The sequence below is a fragment of the Giraffa tippelskirchi genome, chromosome 8, assembly GCF_054371585.1.
Source record: "Giraffa tippelskirchi isolate mGirTip1 chromosome 8, T2T-mGirTip1v1.2.pri, whole genome shotgun sequence".
Taxonomy (NCBI): domain Eukaryota; kingdom Metazoa; phylum Chordata; class Mammalia; order Artiodactyla; family Giraffidae; genus Giraffa; species Giraffa tippelskirchi.
In genome coordinates this window covers 36,431,477-36,445,845 of record NC_137282.1, presented here as the reverse complement: position 1 = coordinate 36,445,845, position 14,369 = coordinate 36,431,477, and the positions used below count along the sequence as shown (strand labels likewise).

The window sequence follows — 14,369 nt, the reverse complement described above, 5'->3', positions numbered from 1 at the left end:
TTCCAATCCACTTTAATTCAAGAAGACCTTAAGAGAACCTATCAAAACTAAACTGGGTTGAGATTCTAACATTACCATCATTTACATGCCCTTCATGCTGATGTGTTCTCTCTGGCAAGAAAATGAATCAGAACAGTAAAGCGATTTAATAATTCTTTTTCTTGGGAGGCTATTTCAAATTCAAGAGGCCTTTGATGGATCTAATTCCTGTGAACTGTATAACACTCAGCTTAAAACTCGATTTATTTTATCAACATCTCTAACATAAATGATGGGGCTTATCTTCTCATTACAGAGTTAAGTTCTCAAGTTCTGAGAGCTTGAATATTTTTATATATATATATATATATATATACACATACACACATGCTGAAGCCAGGAATTTTTCAGTCCTATCTTTTATTTTATAGCAACAGTAACAACTGCAATTAATTTCACACCAGCAGGCTCTCTGTGCCAAAACCTTGTGTTGAGAAACTTTAATAAAGCTCAAAGAATCACTCCCAGGTCACATAAGTACCAAGAATCAGTTAAAAAAAAAAAAAAAAGAATTAGAAGAAAAACTCAAATGTCCGTCTGACATCTTATCCAAAATAATAAGTGCCAAATGTATTGTATATTAAACATCATCATAAACACTTTTCATGTGTCATCTTATTTATTTTTTATAAAAGCCAGTAAGAGTACCACAACTAATAACCTCTATTTTACAGATGAGAAAAGTCAAGGTTTATAAAAATTGAAATGTCAAATCATACAGCTAGTAAATAGAATCACTAAAGTTTAAACCCTCTCTGAAGCCATACAGCTTTCCTTCTTTAAAGTGACCCTAAAAGTTAAAATGAGATCTATATTACTCAAAGGGAATTAACAGATAAGATGGACAATTTTCAAGTAGTTTCAAGGTAACTAACTTTACTGTATTTGCAAGTCCTCTGAGGGGAAAAAAGAGAGAAATGTATCATGTAGGGGAAAGTTGGACTAAATGACTTCTAAAGGCCTTTGCAACTCTAAGACTATGAGATTTAGCGTAACAAAGGTTTTGAGGGCCTAACTGAAACATTTAAAAAGTAATAAAATAAGAAACCTCCAAATTTAAAAATGTCCCAGTGCCTTTTCATAAAAATTGTTTCAAAATTGTCTAAACAATCTAAACATCCATTGATAGATGAATGGACAAAGAAGATGTGGTACATATATACAATGGAATACTACTCAGCTATAAGAAAAAACAAAATGGGGAGGGAGGTTTAGGAGGGAGGGGACATATGTATACCTATGGCTGATTCATGTTGATATTTGACAGAAAACAACAAAATTCTATATAGCAATTCTTCTTCGATGAAAAAAGACAGAAATAATGTCATCTGAAGCAACAAGGATGCAATTAGAGGTTATCATACTAAGTGAAGTAAGTCAGAAAGAGAAAGACAAATGCCATACTGTGTCACTTACATGTGGAATCTAAAATATAGCGCAAATTAACCTATCTACAAAACAGAAACAAATACACAAACATAGAGAGCAGATTTGTGGCTGCCAAGCGAGAGGGGAAGAAGAGGGACATACTAAGAGACTGCAAACTATTACACTTAGAATGGATAAACAACAAGGTCCTACTGTGTAGCGCAGGGAACTGTATCCTGGGATAAACCATAATGGAAAAGAATATAAAAAAGAATGTATATGTGTGTATAACTGAGTCACTTTGCTGTACAGCAGAGATTAGCACATCATGTAAATCAACTTTACTTCAATTAAAAAAAATAGTCCAATTTAAAATTTTTTAAGTATGGATGGTGACGGTTGTTAATTAGACTTATCATGGTGATTACTTCACAATATATACAAATACTGAGTCATTATGCTGTATATCTGAAACTAGTAACATTATATGTCAATTATACCTCAATAAAAAATATAGTTCAATATTACATGGTTTTCTATATTATAGTTCACCCTAGAGATATGTGATATGTATTATCAAGTGATTTTATTTTACACTTACAATGTAATCATCTTCTCAAAAAACATCCTCTGAGATAAAATATACTGTGGCATAAAGAAAATCTCATTAAGAAACAATTTGTTTTAAATTAGTATCACTACTACGGAATCATGTCTACTAAAAAAAATAGAAAGTGGAAAGATTAGACAAAGATTTTATTCTTTACTCTCCAGTGGAACAGAATTTCACATTTCAAATAAACTAAAATAACTTTTCAAACTGCAGATAAAAATTCTTTTAACTAAACCGGAAAGAATTAAAGAACGTTCTACTTCGATGTACATACACTGTAGCTATAAATTCAGTAAGTTCTATAGCAGTGTCTTGATTGGCTCATGGATACGTCTACATTCCCTTCTTGAGTCACCAGTGAATTCCACTCTACATCCAACTAGAATACACAATAAGTGAGACAACCCCTAAGAAAGCCAGCTTTGAAACAGAAAGATTTTGACTTACAGATACAGGACTTCCATCTGAACCGATTACCAACAGATCGGCCTTAATACCTGTATAAGAATATCATGGATCTGTATGTCAAAGTCTCTCAAAGAGGACGTCTTCCTGGGATGCAAAAGCAGAAAACTATGAAGTTAACTCAGGCTCCAGATGTCCCGAACAAGCTCCATTTCTTTACCTATGACTCACAGACTAAGTAATAGCTTCTCCTTAAAACTTTCCAACTCTCTTTTGAAGGACACTCACCCCAAAATAGTTTTGACACATTACTCCACAGTTTATCCTTCTTTTTCAATCTTTCACACTCTCAAAATGTTATTCTGATACATGTTTACTTACACCATCTAATGTGGACCAAACCTGTGACTCATTAGCACAGATGTCACACTCCCACCTGACACACACTGCCGCTGACTTCCTGTAGCTTAGGCAAAGGGATGTAAAGTAGTTGTTACTTAAGAAGTCAGATGAAAAGAAATTTCCTCTGACTTTTAGAAAGAAAGGGGGCACAGGGAAGGAGAAAGCTGGCCAATTAGCACATACTTACATTGGTCAGGGGGGCATGTGCAAACATAGAAAATCCTTCGAAGATATACTCATGGTCATCATATTCGATAACAGTTGGCCTGTCAGTCTAAAAGCAAACAGAAACACGAAGCATGAACAAATGGTATGACTTGCACGCACTGTATCTATCAGGACACAAAGCAACCAACCAAAGCACGCAAGTACAGACTCCTGCTCACGTTCTCCCAAACACCAGGGAGAAACTTTATAAAGAAGTTTAATTCTAGCTTAGTAGGATTCTCTGACTTCAGCTGTATACTAGACAATCAAGGAGGTTTATTATGGCTGCCATAAAGGGAAAAAGGCTACATGACTTCATTTTCTAGGAACTTGTTTAATCTCATAATGCTACCAGTCCTGTTCTTACTAAACTATATTTCTGAACTAACAGAAGTCCTAGCAAGAAAAAGATAATAACATAGCCAAATCAAAGCTCAAAGTAGAGAAGACTAAGCATCACACAGTCAAGATGAGCTAGCCTGGAAGGCTCTGAAAGGCCCCAGGGTGCCAGCGGCTCCTTCCCTCAACAGTTCCATCCCCAGACCCTGCAAGGAAAAGCCCAGCCAGCAAACACTGTAACAAACCAATTCTTGCATAATGTCAAAGGTCTTAATTATCTGAAAATAGAATCTAATTAAAATATACAAATGTTGATCTAAGCATAAGAGATTTTCTTCATTAGGCCATTCTTATGGTCTGCCATTTTTAATCCTAAATGCTGAACATGGAGCAAATGATCAAGAATAGAAACCTAAAAGACATGGATTTTTTACATAGATATTGAACATTATTCTTTTAAACATTCATATATATATAAACATTTATACACACACACATATATATGAAAAGCTTAGGTGGGTAGGGGGAACTAAAGAATATCCAAATGCACATTATTTGTTTTTCCAATATTACTGTTACTTCCCATCTGAATAACTCAACAAAGTTGTCCTAAATTAAATATAATGAGAGAACTTCAAACGAAATAATAATGGTACAGGCATTTTGGAAAATAGTTTGGTAGTTCCTCAAACTACTAAACACAGATTACCACGCAATCCAACAACTCTAGTCCTAGATTTATACTCAAAGGAAAGGAAAACATACATCCACACAAAAACTTGTAGATAAACATTTATAGCAGCATTATTCATAATAGTCCAAAAGTGGATACCACCCAAATGTTCTCTGACTGATGAATGGATAAATCAAATGTAGTATATCTGTACAGCAGAATATTATCTGGCCGTAAAAAGGAATGAAGTTACATATCACACCATGGATGAATCTTGAAAACATTTTGCTAAGCAGAAGAAACCAAAATGATCACACACTGTATGAGTCTATTTATATGAAATATTTGGAACAGGCAAATGATAAAGACAAAATACGTTAGTAGTTGCTGAAGGCTGGGGAGTAGGAAAGAACTGACTGCTAATAAGTACAGGGTTTCTTTGGAAAATGATGAAAATGTTCTAAAATTAGATTGTGGTGTTAGTTTCACAATTCTAAATATCAAAAAATATATATTTTAAATGGGTGAGTTATGATATATTAATCATATTCAATAAAGTTGTTAAAATAGATAATTATTAATAATCTAATTCTGAAGGACTTCCCGGTGGTCCAACGCCTAAGACTCTGGGCTCTCGATGCAGGGGACCAGGGTTCAATCCCTGGCTGGGGAACTGGATCCCACATGCCGCAACTAAGAGTTGGTATGCTGCAGTGAAGATCCCGACCACCCCAATAAGTCCTGGAACAACCAAATAGTGTGCCCAGTCATGTCCAACTCTTTGTGACCCTATGGACTGTAGCCCGCCAGGTTCCACTGTCCATGGGATGTCCCAGGCAAGAATACTGGAGCAGGTTGCCATTTCCTTCTCCAGGAGATCTTTCCAACCCAGGGATAGAACATGGGTCTCTTCTATCTCATGCATTGGCAGAAGGATTCTTTACCAGTGTGCCACCTGGGAAGCCCTTATACTACACCTGATCTTAGCCAAAAAGCTGAGAAGCAATCAATAATAAATAAATAATAAATAAACATTTAATATTCCTTCAAACAGGAAAGTAACTTTTACATAGAAAAACATAAAAAAAAATCTAATTTTGAAATTGAAATCTCTTAAAAAATGTAACCAGAATTAATTAATTATACTGCTGTGAATAGCAGTATAGCACAGTAACACAGCATACAGTCAGGTACTACAGAGTCAGTCTGCCCAGGTTCAAGTCCCCACTGTGCCACATGTTGCCTGGATAATCTTCAGCAAGTTACTTAACCTTATTTGTAAAACATGGACAACTGTCCCATCTGCATACTGGGGAAAATAATACCTACTTCATCAACTTTCTGTGAGAAATAAGTTAATACAATTCAAACATAGAATGGTGCCTGGTACCATAGTCAACAAATATTAGGCCTTTACTGTCATAAATGCAACAGTTATGGGTTACTAGATAATATATAAGTTATTTGCCAATTTTTAAGAGATGCACAAGTGTTCTATACATTCTTCCAACTCCATAGCTTCAACAACCTGTCCGTAATTCACTGGCTATTATGAGGTACCAACAATATAAAAGAAAAACGACACAGAAATTAGTATAATGAGAGGAAGCCAAATTAAAGTCATTATGATAAAGGCCAGTTTTATCAGCATAAAAATAAAATATTTTTTTTAAGAGCTGAATCCACACTTAGCCTATTCACACTTCAACCTATTAACACACATAGATCCTATTTATGTTTTTTAACAAATGAAATAGATTTTGGTAGGAACTTACTAAAAAGTTTGTGGGAGGTGAGACTGTAATTCGATAGTGGAAAAGCCTGCCCGCATTGTTGGTCATAGGACGACAGGGCTTGATGGCCTGAGGGGAAAAACAAAAGTAAGTTTAAGAGTAAAGTGGCAAAATATTGTTACTCAAAACTAGACTGTATTTTCTAGATTTGCATCTGACAAAAGAGGTTTTGTGTGTGTCCCTTCACAAACTGGTAGGAAAAGAACAGTATTCACTTTACCATTAATTGAATGGATAAACATGGGCTGGCTGGTCACTGGTATTCAACCTACCTATTCACATACAATACAAGGGGTTTGAACAACACAGAGATCTTTCCAGAGCTAAATTTCCATGACGATCTTCCTTTTCATTTGCAAAATAACACAATAATTGACCTTGCTAACTTCCCAATAAACCAAAAAACAAAAAGAACAATCTCAGAAGTAATAGCAGTAGGCTATAACAGGAAGGGGAACAAAGTGATATGGTTAAATATGCTGAGTAAAAATAGAAGGAAACAGAAATGAAGGAAGCACAAGAACTGGTGGAACAGAACATGCGTGGAGCTTAGGACAAGGAAAGGAAAGCAGCATCGGCAGGATCACTGGGTACTCTGACAGACACAGCGACGTGCGACCCAGCCCACCCTCAGGGAAGGACTTGCTGCCCTCTGTGAAGAGAGCGGACAGCAGTCTCCAGCTGTCAGGGCTCCTTCAGGATCTGTGTCATGAGCACAGCCCCCTCACCTGATGTCAGGTGTATACTGAGCGAGACCAGAGGTACGAAGGCCCAGCCCCCGCGGCCCACCTTGAACGGGTGATACTCATTCCTTGGGTCATCACCAGGTTGACCGGGGCTTTGCTGGGGCCAACTCACAGTTCGGCCAATCCCTCTGTCCAACCCTGCTCATACCCTCTTCCGCTCACAGGTGAAGATCCCTGAGAAACATCATGCGCCCCAGACTCCACCTTAGCATCTGCTTCCCGAGAATCCGCAGGGTGACAGCAGGTACCAGAGGTGATCCAAGAAAGCAGGAGGTAAGATGAGGTTTTAGAGCTGAATCACCTGCCATCCGATTGGCAGTGAGGAACCCATCACAGTGCCTGGTGGCGCACACAGCCCCTGGCACCAGATAACACGCCAGCTGAAACTTTCAAAGATGCTCAGTGGGAGACTGTACCAGCGGAAGCGGGTGCAATGCTTCAGGTGTTGAAGACCCTGAGTGACCGGAAGCTGTACGGATAATGGGATGGATGACTACTGCTGAGCACCACTGATGCTCTACCTTGTTCCTCAAACCTTAGGATGATCTGACTGCTTCCTCCTCATGCCCAGAAGTTTCTGATTCAGCAGCTGAGGCAGGCTTGAGAATCTGCTCATCTAATAAGGTCTGAGGTGCTGCTGATATTAGTCAGACGGCCTCAGAGAACCACTGCTCTGCAGAAATGCAGCAGGAGAGGAGGAGGAGGAAAGGCAGCTGGAAACCAGACACGAAATGAAAGCAGAGGACCTGCTGAAGGCCCACTAAGAGGCTCCCATCACCAGCAGCGAGAGGTCAGGGAGCGCGCCAGGACTACGTCTGGGGCTCACCTGTCAGAGTCGGTGGGCCTTAGAGACTAATTAACAACCATCCACCGTAGGTCTGTTATTCCAAGGTCAGGGCTATGGAATCCAGGATGAGGGCATACAGGTTTTGACGTCTTGTTGTTGTTTAGTCACTCAGTTGTGTCCGACCCTTTGTGACCCATGGACTGAAGTCCGCCAGGCTCCCCCGTCCATCGGATTTCGCAGGGAAGATTTCCCACTGAGTGGGTTACCATTTCCTTCTCCATTTTGACTCCTTAGACTCCTCTAAACCTTCTGAATCTTCAGAGGCAGCCTGGCCTTGTCTATGAAGAGCAAGCACTCCCCTGTCTGAAGACAAGGAAGCCCCTGAAGGTGACATTGTCCTTGCCTCCCCCACCCCCACCGGAATTGACAAAATGGGCAGACGGGGCCACCTCCCCCGGGGCCCTTGATCTGTGGAGTAAGAGCCACCATAATGGGAAAGGTCAAGCAGAACCCAATCTGGACATCAAAAACAGTATGACTCCGGGGGATGGTGGAGATTAGTGCCACCCTTAAGGATCCAAATGACACAAGCATGACTGCCCCATCACGGTCTGTTTAATTCACCAGTCTGGGCCTTAAAGAAATCAAATGGATCCTGGCAGATGACTATAGACCACAAGAAGCTCAACCAAATAGCTCCGACTGCACCTGCCGTGCCAGGTGTTATAGCGCAGTTTCGGCAGATGAACGTGATCTCAGATACAAAGTGTGCAGCAACTGACCTGCTGAATGTATTCTGTCCTATCTCAACAGAATGAGGACCAGCTCTGATGAGAACCGGTTCACGTTCACATGGAATAGACAACATTAACGGTTTTGCCACCAGCTTGTGTGGCTTCTTCTACTCACTGTCACAATATAGTCCAAGGCACTCCTGACCTTCTAGAATACTGCAGCATGTTATACAGCCCCATTGTATCTTTGACATTATGCCGACTGAGCGAAAAGTCTTGGTAAACTGTACATGCTCCAAAGGGTGGGAGAGAAACCCTACCAAGATTCAGGGCCTCCCACAGCCACACCATTTTTAGGAGTCAGTGGTTCCAAGACAGCCATCCAAAGTAAAACACAAAACTACTGCCTCTCCCCCCTCCCACAATGAAGAAGGAAGCAGAATACCAGGTGGGCCTCTTCAGGTTCAGGAGGCAGCGCCATCCTCAGAGAGGAATATTACTACAGCCCATTTATAAAATGGCATAAAAGGCCGCCAGCTATGAGAGCGACTCAAGTGAGAAAGGCCTCGGCAGTTTCAAACCACAGCTCAAGTTGCCCTGCAATGGGGGCCACATGATTCAGCAAATCCCAGACTGTTGGTAGGAAAAGATGCTGAGAGGGGCTTGTGGACACACTGGGAGAATCACCATGCTGGTCTCTGAGGTTCTGAAGCCAAGCTGTGCTATCTATCATGAAGAATTATGTGCCTTTGAAAAGCAATTTTGGGTGTGCTGCTGGGCCCTAGTAGACATGGAAGGCACGGCTAAGGGACATCAAACAGACGTGAGGCTGGAACTGCCCAACAAGAGCTGGGTTCTGCCAGTCCCCTCTGGGCACAAGTTTGGGTGGGGCCATCATAAGAAGGAGGGTGCCTATAACCAGAACCAGGCACACACAGAGTAGAGGGCATGAACAAACTGGGCATCCACCACTGTTGCATCAGCACACTCCCTCAGCTGATGACTAAAGATGAGGGGATGAAAGCAGAAGGAAAAGTCCAAGCTCAGTTTGCAAATGGGTCAGCCAGAAAGGAGGTACAGGCTCTGGGGTGAGGGCTCAAAGCTTCCAAAGCAGGGGGCCTGGGTTCGATCCCTGGTCAGGGAATTAGACCCTGCATGCCATAACTAAGATTCCCACATGCCACAACTAAGGATCCTGCATGTCATAACTAAGACCCGGTACAGCCAAATAAATAAATTAGTGTTCTTTAAAAAAAAAAGAAAGAAAGAAAGGAGGTGCAAGCCGAAGAAAGAAAGAAAGGAGGTGCAAGCCGAAAACAGTCTGTGCTGCAGCTTTCTTCATGGATGGCTCTGAAGACAGGGAGAGGGAGAACCACCTAGTGGGCAGGGTTTCAGGTGGTATACCTGGTCATCTACTTTGTGTGGAAAAAGAAGTAGTCTGAGGTTAGAATAAAGATGGATTCATGGCAGAAAGCAAGTGGCCAGCCAGCTGGTCAGAGGCCTAGAAGGAAAAACCTTATCAGGGATAAGACAGTCTTAGGGTGTCCCCAGGGCAGGAGGCATCCGCCATGGAAAAGGTTCTAAACCATCGAGCTGACAAAATGCCCCGGCCAGGTGCTCCCAGCCAGCCTCGGTCAGCAGTCAGTCCCCCAGAGCCGACAGGATGGGCACGTGAATGAAGTGGACACAGGAGCAGATGGAGCTCAACAGCATCCAAGGTTAAGCTGCTAAGCTGACTGCCATGTTGAATACCCAGCCAGCCACCTACAATGACCACCGCTGGGACCCCAATATGGCACCATCCCTTGAGGGCCAACTGGCCCCTTGACAGAATGTGGACCACGTAGGCCCCATCCATGGTGAAAGGGCCACTCGTACTCTGAGGATGGGTTTGCCTGCCTCAGCTAGCACCACTGCCCACCCGAATCTCCCTCCACGGAGGGCCCTGCTGCCCAGCTGTGTGAAAAGCAATCAGCACACAACCTGCAACTGTCAGCTCCTTCCAGGTCACCCTTCACTACAAGAACCCCTCCACCAAGGTCATGCCCTTTCTGGGGCGGCTTGCTCGGGACAGACAGAGATGTGGGTATGAAAACCAACCCGGCCCCACGTGAGACAACTTCGACAAGCCCAGCTCTAAAGGTCAATCCCAGATGGACATCCCCCTCTGCTCAGTCCTGAGCCCACACTCCTCGTGCCCGTGAAATGTCTCCACAGCAGCCCCGCCTGCAGAGACCCCAGCCTGAGGCATGCACATGGACACTCACAGGGCCCAGGCCTTGTCCTACACACTCTCACTATATGTTGTTGCTGTTGTTTAGTCGCAAGTGGTGTCCAACTCTTTGCGACCCCATGGGCTGTAGCCTGCCAGGCTCCTCTGTCCATGGGATTTCTCAGGCAAGAACACTGGAGCAGGTTGCCATTTCCTTCTCCAGGGGATCTTCCCGACCCAAGGATCAAACCAGCATCTCCTGCGATGGCAGGCAGATTCTTTACCACCACGTCACTAGGGAAGCCCTAAACACAGTGTGCTGAATCATAAAGTGACAATCCTGAGATTAATGAGAATATCTTGCAGAAGTAAAACGTAACGGGGAAAAAAATGAAGGAAAATAATTGATCAGGAGTAGTTACACATAACTCTTTAATGTAAAAGTGTTCAACTCATTATGCAAACACCTCTGGAGTGTTCCTGACTACCCAGGGGCTAGGGTGTGACACTGGTCAAACAAGTCCCTGTGAAACTCACAGCAGAGTGGGGACAACAAAGACTAACAAAAGCAACGCGTACACTCACATCCCCAGGGAAAGAGGACATATGCCCTACAGCACCTCAGTAAGAGCATTTCTTCAGGGAGATTCACCACCGTTTACAACAAAAACATGAAAAACAATTATAATTATGGACTATTTTAGGATACTGAAAATGATTTAAAAAAAAAAAAGGGCAACTCAAATTCACTTTGCCTACTTTAAATAATGAACCTCCCAAAGTGTCCTTGATAACATTCCCATTCCACCCCCAAAACCCAAGTACGTCTCTTCTCCAATGATTAGTAACAAAGACTATCAGGGAACCTGAAAAGACTATTTCCAGGGTATTATTTCATTTATGGGGAGAAGAATAGCAGCAGCATCTGTCTACTTCTGGCTGCTCAGCGCTGACAAATATAATAACCCAAACCAGTTACCTCTTCTCCAGGATAAATGCTGTGCCTGATGCCTGTGCGTCTTGCTTTTGCGCTGCATTTGCAGAGTGGGCCATCATTCATCTGTCAGAAACAGAATGTAATTCGTTTTTATTGGGGGGAAAATCTACTCCATGCACGACGATGCCGCGGAAACTGTGTGGGTTTTAATGTCATGAGTACCGAAGCTCTGAAAAGGCTGTCAAGGTTTGAAGATTAAACGGATGTTCCAAAACCAATAAAGCTGCAAACTGTCTATATTGTCTGATAAAGGGAAACGCTATGACAACGCTGGATTCCCGACTTATTTGTGCAGCCGAGCAGAAAATATCAATGTCAGCGCCCGGTTTGCCCCCATCTTCTCCTACTGCTTTCCAGTATGTTCCTGCTATTTCTTATTTCAGGAAAAATGACTCTTTCACAAAAGAAAAGGCTAGTTTATATTCTGAAGGAACATGTAGAATGCTTTGAAGGTGACCTGCAGATTAAATGTTTTCAAAGAAGAGACCAAAAAGTATCTCAGGCAGAAGGAAGAAAATGACTCATAGAACCAGAAAAACTTCTAGCACTAATCAGGTGACTCTGTGTCTGTTTTTTCACCTGAATTCATTTTCTGGCCATGAACTCCACTCACATGATTCGATAAGTGAATAATCCTGGGTGCCTCTTGGATAGAAAGCTGCTGGTTAAGCACTACAGGGAGGAAGGTGGGTGATACCTAGCTCAGGGTCCACATGCTCAAGGAACCCTTATTCTAATTTCGGTGTATGTACTGCTGAAGCAAGCACTAGGAATATTTATGTGGGAGAAATAACACACATATGATATGCTTAGTAATTTCAAAAAAAGGGAAAAAACAGGCTTCAAGAAGCCAAAATGTGAAAAGAAGATGGCTATTCTACATGAGGAACTAAGACAAGAGAAAAAAGAGAAAGAAGGAATCCAACGTTATACTCCAAGAACATGAAAGTGAAAAACAAACTGTTAGTTGCTCAGTCGTGTCCAACTCTCTGTGACCCTATGGACTCTAGCCCACCAGGCTCCTCTGTCCATGGAATTCTCCAGGTAGGAATACTGGAGCGGGTGGCCATTCCCTTCTCCAGGGGATCTTTGCCACCCAGGGATTAAACCCAAGTCTCTCATGTTGCAGGCAGATTCTTTACTGTCTGAACCCAGGAACATGAGACCCATCTAAATGGAATGGATCACATAAGTGAGTGAGAAGACCAAAAAGGCAGAACTGAGGTCAAAACCTTAAAGGGCCTTAAAAGCCAGTTTGTGAGTTTATTCAATACAAATGGTTAATATGGAATCAAACTGGAGATCAGAGCATCAGTCTGGAGAATGGAGAAGTGGAGTTCCATTTCTCATTTTTTTGGTATTAAATAAAATATAGATATTTATATATATGATATGAGACATATTCTATACACATACACATATTTTTTTAAAGTTCTAGGGATTTATAACTCATTTTGTCAAAAATATCTCAATAAAACTTTGAAAAGAAATATTAAAAAAACTATAAGTCTCTTTATCACTTTAAGAAATCTAAAGTTCTAGGTGGTACAAGAGAGGAATAATATGGCTAACTAAAAAAAAAAAAAAATCACATTCAGATATTAACCAAAATAACAGCTGGCAAATAGAGATGTGACTTAATTCCCACCAAAGTCACAACACATGCCTAATGCCAGGCACAACTTGTGATGAAAAATGTGGAAAAATCATTTAGTGCTCACTTGCTTCCAGGGAAGCAAATAGATGTCTTACATGCCTTTCTTTTACCAGGGTCTGGCCTCCAATACAGATCAGCCCTTTATAAGGCTCAACTGTACAGAGGATACAAAACCAAATACAGTCAACACAACACTGAGACTATGTTTCTTGATATGAGAACAATAGTCCATTAAAAGACCCCACACAGGGTAAGGGGAGTGACTAATGGAGACAGGATTTTTCTCGGAGGACACACAAATGTTCTAAAATTAAATTGTGATGACTGTACAATTCTGTGAATATACAAAAAAAAACAAAACTGAACTGTACACTTTAATTGTGTAAATTGTATGGTATGTGAATTATAACTTGCTAAAGCTGTTTAAAGAGATCATATACATGACTAATATACCAAAGTGAAGATTCCAAAATGTACTGACAATGTGCAAACATTTCTGCTCAATTCTCAGAGCAAAAAGGACCACAAAATACATTTCTGTCAGGCATTCTAACTATATTAATTCCATAAAAAAAAAAAAAATTAGATAGCTATAATCTAATATGAACCAGGAGAACAGCATCAAAATAATGTAGAATGGTATGAATTTACTTACAAAATATAAATTTTAAATGATCTTTTCTAGGGATATGTTTATTATGCTTGATAAGTTGACATGTATTAAAGATACTATTTTTGCATGTATTATACATTTGTAAAAATACAACTTTTTTATAAAAATACTATTTTACATTATGTATTGTGTGTGCATGCTCAGTTGCTCAATAGTGTCTTACTCTTTGTGACCCCATGGACTATAGCCCCCCAGGCTCCTCTGTCCATGGAATTTTCCAGGCAAGAATACTGGAGTGGGTTGCCACTTCCTACTCCAGTGGTATCCCTCCAACCCTGGGATTAAACTTGCATCTCTTGCATCTCCTGCATTGGCAGGCAGATTCTTTACCACTGTTCTACCAGTATAACTTCATAATAAAACAGTAAGTGAAAATAAAAAATAATTATGTCCAACTATGATGTCACTGGCTTCCCAGGTGGCACAGTGGTATAAAGAATCCACCTGCCAATACAGGGACACAACAGACGCAGGTTCGATCCCTGGGTTGGGAAGATCCCCTGGAGGAGGGCATGACAACCCACTCCAGTATTCTTCCCTGGAGAATCCCATGGACTAAGGAGCCTGGTGAGCTACAGTCCATGGGGTCGAGAAGAAACTGAGCGACTGAGCACAAACACACACGATGTCATTAGCTCAAACACGCTTAATAACAAGGAGAAGTTACAAGGAATTGTGACTTCTACCAAATGGCAAATACGACGTCCTATAGGGCCTGGGACAT

At 41.3% G+C, this 14,369-nt stretch overlaps 1 protein-coding gene across 20 annotated transcripts in view; it reads right to left on the bottom strand.

The window, feature by feature from the left end:
• DROSHA (drosha ribonuclease III) overlaps nt 1-14,369 on the bottom strand; it is a 115,572-nt gene that overhangs the window by 78,913 nt on the left and 22,290 nt on the right. For all 20 annotated transcript variants that reach the window (XM_081523899.1, XM_081523900.1, XM_081523914.1 and 17 more), the window contains 3 exons: nt 11,298-11,378; nt 5,822-5,908; nt 3,015-3,101 (listed from right to left, as the gene is read on the bottom strand). In XM_081523899.1, the coding sequence (XP_081380025.1) occupies nt 3,015-3,101; nt 5,822-5,908; nt 11,298-11,378 (255 nt within the window). The remainder of the gene's footprint in view (nt 1-3,014; nt 3,102-5,821; nt 5,909-11,297; nt 11,379-14,369) is intronic.